The 8,150-nt window shown below is 46.9% G+C and overlaps 1 protein-coding gene across 5 annotated transcripts in view; it reads right to left on the minus strand.

The window, feature by feature from the left end:
- Sec16b (SEC16 homolog B, endoplasmic reticulum export factor) overlaps positions 1-7,288 on the minus strand; it is a 41,958-nt gene extending 34,670 nt beyond the window's left edge. The window contains exons 1-5 of one of the 5 annotated variants that reach the window (XM_055624391.1): positions 7,174-7,288; positions 4,267-4,605; positions 2,307-2,419; positions 1,544-1,661; positions 696-795 (exon numbers count right to left, since the gene is read on the minus strand). In XM_055624391.1, coding sequence (XP_055480366.1) covers positions 696-795; positions 1,544-1,661; positions 2,307-2,419; positions 4,267-4,544 — 609 coding nt within the window. In that variant the 5' untranslated portion in view covers positions 4,545-4,605; positions 7,174-7,288. Of the gene's footprint in view, positions 1-695; positions 796-1,543; positions 1,672-2,306; positions 2,420-4,266; positions 4,606-6,097; positions 6,363-7,173 lie in introns of those variants that run through there. The other 4 variants (XM_055624388.1, XM_055624390.1, XM_055624389.1 and 1 more) reach the window with 4 other exon arrangements.
- Positions 7,289-8,150: the final 862 nt, after the last annotated feature.

Consider the following 8,150-nt stretch of genomic DNA (forward strand, 5'->3'; position numbering starts at 1 on the left):
CTCCCCGCAGACAAGTGAGGAACTTAGGTTCTGGGAGAGATGAATAAAACAGTGGATTCAAAGGCTCATTGTACACTGTAAAGTGATATTCACACATTGGGGCTGTAGTATCAGTCACTATAACCTCTGCTGTAGCCTAGTAATACAGAAAAACATTCTACAAAAAAAAAAAGAAAGAAAAAGAAAATCAAACAACTCTAATCAGGGAGAAAAAAAAATCTGAGCCTGCCAACAATTAAGAACTCGTCTCTACAATATTTTTGCATTTCTATAAATCCAAAATTATCCCATAATAAAATATTTATCTCACTACTATCAGGAGCTCTAGTGTATGACCTAGATTGTGCCTGTTTTAGAGCACAGAGATTAAAGAGTCAGGAAAGACATCAAGGCTGCTTTTCAAACCTAAATTAAAAGACTCTAACAACTTTCCATTTCCTAAACCTTTAGTCCCCCCCGGGGCGCCCTAACACCTAACACGCTGTGGCAGCCTACTGGCTCTCCGAGCACCTCTCAGTGAATTAAGTCCTACCCACTTGACAAAACAGGAATAGGTCAGACCAGAGCCTCCGACTGGTAAGACTCAGATGGGCAGGCAGGGGAAAGCGGCGTGAGTGAAGACTCCGTCCGCTGGCAGCTGCAGACCCCCATCCCCATGGCCGCAGGCCTCCGGGCCCCCTGTCACGTTAGGTTACCTTTCGTTTCTGGGCCTCACTCCCTGGGAAGAACTCCCCAGGCTGCTCCTGTCCAGAGATAGAAGCGGGGCCATCTTGGTATGGATTCTTGCTGGTGTGTCTGCAGCAAAATGACAGGAGTGTTGAGACAAGTCCCGGGCTAGGCAGCAAGGCTGAAATACTCTGCTGGAGGCTGGCCTGGTGCTGTGTGGGAACCTGTCAGGCCAGTTTGAGTGCTAAAGTGAAAAGTATTTCCCCCCCTCTCCCGCCTCAATGTATTAGAAAGAGGGAATGTTTGGTTCCACACACAGTTATTAGAAGTGGTCCAGACCTTACAGAGAATGGCTGGTCACTACAGCCTGCCCTCCTGCAAGAGCCCAAGTCAGAGCCTCTGCTTTGGTGAATTCCAAGGCTAAGGTCACCAGGCAAAATACTTCAGTAATGTGTCTTCCCTGCTATGCCTTATGCCAGGAGGATGCCCCATGCTTAGGCCCAGGGAGAGGGAACACAGACACACTCCAGCCCCAATGAGGGTCCAGCCATTACAATCACTGAAGGACCACATTGTTTCTGAGGCCAGTATAGGATTTGGCCTTTAGATGGGCCTCAAGCAATCTTTCAGGATGCAGACTAGCCCTGAGTGGGAACAGCTCTCAGAGATTAAAAAAATAATAATAATAATCTCTCTTCCCAAGATCATGTCAGCACTTGGCCTGGGCCACCTTGGACTCTTCCCATGTCTCTGCAGCTGGAACAAAAGCAGACTGTGTCTCCTGCAGGTCAGGGACCGCCTGACCTTAGATGCCCTAAGATCGTCCTGACAGAGTCTAACCAAATCTCGGCAGCATGGCTTGTTCTTTCACACTTACTGGAATTGGGTCTCGCTATTTGTTCCCAACAAGCTATTGCGCTTTTCTCGTCGATGCTCACTGAAGTACTTTTTGTCTCCATAATCTTCATGCCAGGCAGAAGGACTCCCTTGCCTTGCTGCTGCACCCTCAGAGAAAGCAAAACGAAGACAGGTTACTTGCTGCTTCTGGAAGTCCTTTTAGGAAGACACTAGGGAGCGGTGAGGCTGAGGTATTGTGGCACGGGGAGTGGGATAATACATTTGCCAAGGTGGGTCGGTCGATGGGTGAGAGCTAACCATGCAAGCCACCAACACGCTCTGAACCAGTGTACATGCCTTTACATAGTTTAACAACAGCAGTGTGTGTGTGTGTGTGTGTGTGTGTGTGTGTGTGTGTGTGTGTGTGTTTTCAGGGATGAAACAGGTTCTCTATGCTAGCTAGTCGTGAATAGCACAATGCTCTATTATGCGGGGGTATAGGATATGGAACTCCCAATGCCATCCCTCTGCTGCCCCCAGGGAAGTGACTGTTGCGCTCATACACCCAGCATACCCGACGGGCTTAAGAACAGACTTTGCTGCTAATATAACCTTTGCTATGATAAGCAATAAGAGGAAGAAGTGAATGAAGTGTGCACTATCCATAGAAAGAATAGGATAGGGGTTGGCTCGGTAGCGTCAAAGGGCGGGGTCTTCAAACATGACGTCAGTGGTCTCTGGCCCTGGCAGTAGGCTGCTCATGCATCTCCACTCCCCAGAGGCTTCTGGAGGTTACTTCATACCTCTTTCTTCTTGCAACAGTTGTGGGTGTCCGTGGTAGTAATAATTTCTGTAAGCATATTCATCCCTCGGGGTCGGAGTGTGGTACCTCTGATAGGGGTCCTCGTAGCCTGATCTGAGACATCACAAAGACAGCCAGTCACCCACCGACGGCAGTAAAGGGAGAAACCAAAGGGAGACTGGAGGAAACCAGACAACTTCAGAAGACAAGGTGACTGCCCAGAACGTGACTGCTTCACAGTAGGTCAGAAAATTCAAAATCAGAAAGGGGGAGTTCCTATGCTTCACGAGAAGACTTCAGCTTTTATAGTAAGGCTCTTTTTTACTTTAAAATGCTCTTGTAAAAAGGAATTTATTTAAAATTCTTTTTTTTATTTTATAGCAATATTCTTACTCTCCAAATATACACATTCAGTACCTTAGAAGCTGTTATCTTAGAAAGCCCCACCCTTGTACTGAGAAAAACCCCTTTCTGAGGAGAATATAATAAGATGCAATGTGCCGTTGGACTTTCCATGCATATTACAGACAGAAGGGACACTATCACCAGCATGATTTCTTTTATTGCCTCTGTCCTTGACATACTCAATCTCTCTCAAGAACTCAACAGTCCAGAAGGATTGGGGAAAGGAACATTATTAGTGTTGATGTCAATTAACAATATCCACAGAGGCAAAATTATGTATAATAATTGCTGTAACTTTAACTTTCAAACTGTAGAGTAGATAGATATGATCTCAAGTAGAAGAGAAAAGGAAAGCATAGACGACTTCCAATATTCCGTGAAATATTTAGTTCAATACTGTGGGATTGGGGGAGCAGGAGTTCAAGATTCTCCAGGAGAATTACCTCTGTGGTCTCTTCCTCCTCACCTTACAACCTGAAAAAAATCTGTATATGCCTTCTCTGAAGAAAGTTTTTCTTACAGTTCTTACATATGAAATGCTGATCTTTGCATGTCTGTCACCCTCCAGGTTCAAGCCCCTGGGGTTGCTGGTGCTGTTGGTATCAGGCTAAGATCAAAGAAGATGTGAAGTCTTTCAGTGTCCTAGGGAAAGCTTTTCCAAAGCCCACAAAAGCTCCCTTTTACAATCCCAAAGCACAGAGGTCCCATCTGCTCTCGGATATTCCTACCTTCTGCCCATCCCTCTACCACAATCACACTGTGATGGCGGCTCTATGAAGGTTTACTTGGGATAAAAAAGAGGGAAACGCGGTCACCGGTCACCAAAAACCAAATCAGGCCAGGACAGATTGTGGTTAAGCCAATAGAGAAGAGTGGGTACCCTGGTGGTTGTCAAACTTGACACAAATCTAGACATATCCAGAAGGAGGGAATCGTAATTCAGGAAGCTCCCCCAGAAGATTGGCCTGTTGGCAAGTTTCTGTAGGGCATTTTCCTGGCTGATGATTGATGTGGGAAGGCCCAACCCACTGGGGGCGGAGCCGTTCCCGAGCTGATGGTTCTGGGCTGTAGAAGGAAACTGAGCAATTCAGGGCTAACCAACAAGTAAGCATCATTCCTTCATGGTCTGCTTCAGTTCCTGCTTCCATTCCTTCAGTTCCTGACTTAAGTTCCTGCCCTGATTTCCATCCTCAGTGATGGATTGTGATGTGAAAGCGTAAGATGAAATAACCCCTTTCCTCCCCAAGCTGTTTTTGATCATGGCATTTTATCACAGCAATAGAAACCCTAACTAAAACAGTTAGGAAAGAGGAGGAGGAGCTAAAGAAAAAAAGGAGGAGAAATATAACAAGGAAGGAAGAGCAGTACAGAATGGTGACTGCGCTTGAGAGGCTGGGTGAGGGCCTAGGTTTGAGGACAACCTGTTCTATGTAACAAATTCCAAGAAAGAGAGAAGGGGGTGGGGAGGAAGAAGGAAATGAACAATAAAGAACAGCCAACAGTCTATTCATAGGTACTTAGGAGAGCTAGGCTCACTGTAGCCTGAAAAATCATACCTTGAGTACACATGACTAGGATAAGATCCTTTCAAGTAGTCAGCTCTGGACACAGGCTGGGACCACTCCCCAGGTCTGGGTGCATAGTGGAGCTGTTGGTGGTCAGCCCTGGGCTCCTGCTGTGGCTTTGAGCTCCTGCGGGCATCTTGCCATTGGTGGTACAGAGGGTGAGAACGGGGTCTATAAAGTCCACTCTGGAGGCCTCTATTCGCATCCTTTGATGGTGTCATGGGCCTCCCTTGTGGCTGAGATGGCCTCTGGGGAACCCAAGGTTCCATTTCTGACCCTTTGGGTTTTCCCCCTTGGGTCTTGAGGCTGTTATGTAGTTATTTTAATTTCCTGCACACAAAAAGACAACAAATCGTCATTCTGGAGAGCTGGGGACACAGCTCAGTTAGTAAAAGGTTTGCCTTTCAAGCACCAACATGTCAATTTTATCCCGAGCAGTTACATAAAAAGCCGACAGGCGTGGCATGGCAGTGCACATCTGTAACCCCAGTGCTGGACAGAGAGAAACAGGAAGATCCCTGGGGTTCACTGGACAGCCAACCGAGCCTAACCAGTGATCCCCAGGTCCCAGTGAAAGGCCTTGTCTCAAAAAACAGGGTGTCTGGCTCCTGAGGAGTACCACTCCAAGTCAACCTCTGGCCTAAATACACACACACACACACACACACCACGACATACACAAACACAAATTCAGCATTTTAAGCTTTTATGCAAACATGGTAGTTGATGAGATTCTGTGAAAAGAGCAACTATGATCTCAAAATTGTCAGGAAAAAAAAAAAACATCTGAGCACAGACATAGAGGAATATGAAAAAAAATCTCAAACAGATACATTAAATAAATAACAGGCTAGACAATTAGATTGAGGCTGACTAAAAGATTAAGAAAGCACATATGGAACAGCAGATGTGGGTGGCATGGGAGGCAGATAACAGTACTTGATGCAGCTACTAAATGCTCTCAAGGAATCCCAATTAATGTTTCCTGGTTTATCCCACCAGCAAATGTTTATACAACACTTAGAACGGATGTGCTGAGGTATCAGAACCAGAAGAACTAGAGTAAGCCTTGTGGGGAGATGGTCAGGTTCAAATCATTTGTCTCTTACCAGACTGATAATTTGTTTCGCCCTCCATGTTGGTTCCCATGGAGACAGAAGATACTGTGAGCTACTGTTGCAGCAGCATTGGTGTCAAAGTTGAACATGACGTATAGAAAATGCCTAGAACGGCCTTGGACATAGTAATTGTTCAGTACACTATTTGGAGGTCAAGGAGACACGCCCCTGGGTGCTGTGGGTGCTGTTTGCGGCATAAGCATGAGAACCCGGGTTTCGATCCCTCGCACGCACATGAGAAGCCACATCTGGTGCTCCTGCAACCATCAGTGAGCTTCAGATACAGTGAGGGACCTTGGCTCAAAAACTAAGCTGGTGGGCCATAGGGGAAGGCATTCAGTATTGACCTCTGTCTAGCCTACACACACACACAAACACACACACAAAATGTATGTACATGTACATGTATCACACATGCATACATAGGCATACACATACACATGCAGGCACACACACGCACATACACAGACACATATCACATCACATACACACAACATATGTCCACGTGTACACACATGACACACACAAACATGCACATACACAGCACATCACATACAACATACTTACATGTGAGCACACATATCACAAACATATATACACATATTCACACACGCACACACGTGTACATACACACACACACTCTCTTTCAAATGACCCCATAAAAGACTTCTCTTCTGACTACCTTCTTTAAGCTCTTCTCTTACCCTTCCTCTGGGCGAACCAACAGACACAAGTTTGGGGCTGCTGCTATGGAAAAACAAAGCCAAGTCTCCGTTCCTTCTGACTGAAGACGTTTAGACCTGAAAGTTTCTCTCCTATGAGACTAGCTTCCCCACTCATTCCTCAAGATAAGAACGAGCTCCAGGGACTGGTGTGCTTCCCCAGGTCCTCCACTTGCACGGCAGAGAGGCCCATCAAGGAGGGAAAGCCCAGCCAGGCCCTGCTTCTGTCCAGAGATATTCTGGATCACCAGCAGGCAAGGGCAGCCTCCCCTCTCCTTTCCCTTCAGAATGTTGAAGGCAATCTGATTCTGAACCTGTTAGCTCGATCTTAGTGCGGACGCTTCCAAGTTCATCTGGAAACTCTTATCAGAAGAAAAGGTCAAAGGGGCATATGGTGAAAGCAAGATTACCCTGTTTGAACACCACAGAGCCAGGGTCCAGAGCAATGAGCCAGGAGCTGTGAGACAGCAGGAAGGGCAGGCAAGAGAGGGGCCTTCTGTTTCAGGCCAATCATAACACAGGACCTGCTGCCTTCCACTCCAGGCCAGCTTGCTTCCTCAAAACACTCAGTACTAATGAAAACTTTGCCAGCAAATTCCAAGAAGGGACCAGCAACACCCCTTCCCCCCCACCCAGTACCATACAAGGATCCTTTGCTTAAAGTCCCATGCTTACTTGTGTCTTCTTACTTGGCCATGAGTAAGAAGAACTTGAAAATTGATTCCCTTGTCCTGATTGAAAAGTAATCGATTCACTTTGCACTAAGCATCCTGGCCCCGACTACAAAGGCACAATACCTGGATTGCTCTGTCATCAAGAGTCACCAACTCCAGGAGTTTAGACCTGGTGTTGTAATTAAGGGTTCTCATTTCCGAACCTCTGAGAGTATCAAAATGACAGAATTCTTTCTATAATAACAATCGCAGCTTTGTACGCACATGAGTGACCCCCCACCCCGCCCCCCACGACTCAATAAGAAGAACTTCCGACTCCATCAGTACAGTATGCACAACTCAAGCCAACTCAAGCGAAAGAAGGAGGCCAGTGCCCCCACGCACCTGCTCTGCCGGCTCTCCACCTTCCTTCAGTGTTGCTCCGGAGACCTGCTGGGGAGTGCCTTCTCCCTTCTTAGAGCCTGACAAAGTCCAGGTGCCACATCCACCAAGACTCACCTTCACATCTGCAGCCAATTACTTACCTTTGCAACCGCCCTGCCTCCATGGAGCTGATTCATTAGAGCAAAGTCCATGTAGCTACCGCGGGCTGGGACAGTCCTGACTTGGCGTATTTGCTCAGAACCTGGTAGGGGCTGGTGCTTTTGTTTACCTGGTCCTGCACTAAGCCAGCTACACTCCGATGAGAATACATCCAACCCCCACCACCACACACACACACACACACACACACACACACACACACACCTCCTTCCCCACGACAAATACGGAAGAGGGACACTAGAGAAAGGAAACCCAGAATGGCCCGAGGCGGACTGATCTGCGGTGTGTGGACTTGTGGCTCTGCCACTGGCTGGCTCTGTTACTCTACATCTCTGAGCCTCAGTTTCCCTTTCTAACACTTGTCTGATGAGGCTCATGGACAGGGGTGGATTTGGTCAAGTACAGAAGCTACAAGCAAGTACACACTAAAAGCAAGCACAGCCTTTCCAGATGATAGGAGCCGACGGCTCGCACTGGTTTCCCTCACCCAGGCTTTCCCCAGTGGGCTCCGGCTGCACAGTCACCTCTGGTTTCCAGCTGAAGGGAAGAGTTCAGTCCCAATACTGAACTGACAGCACTGAAAGGTTTTCTATCACAAGGAAGGAATTTCTCACATTTGAAAAGTATATAGTTTAATGCTAAGTAGACACAGCTGCTGTCATTTCTCCTTTGGGATGTACATTTTAAATCTTAAATCCTGCTGTAAATTGGGCCCAGTTTTTATTCTTTCAATAAACCTGTTTGTTTTGTCCTAAGTCTAGCACTCACAAGTGCTAAGAGCTATATCCTCAGCCCTGATTTTTGTTTGGTTGGTTGGT

Source organism: Psammomys obesus, unplaced genomic scaffold (assembly GCF_907164565.1).
Source record: "Psammomys obesus unplaced genomic scaffold, mPsaObe1.curated_primary_1811, whole genome shotgun sequence".
Classification (NCBI taxonomy): Eukaryota; Metazoa; Chordata; class Mammalia; order Rodentia; family Muridae; genus Psammomys; species Psammomys obesus.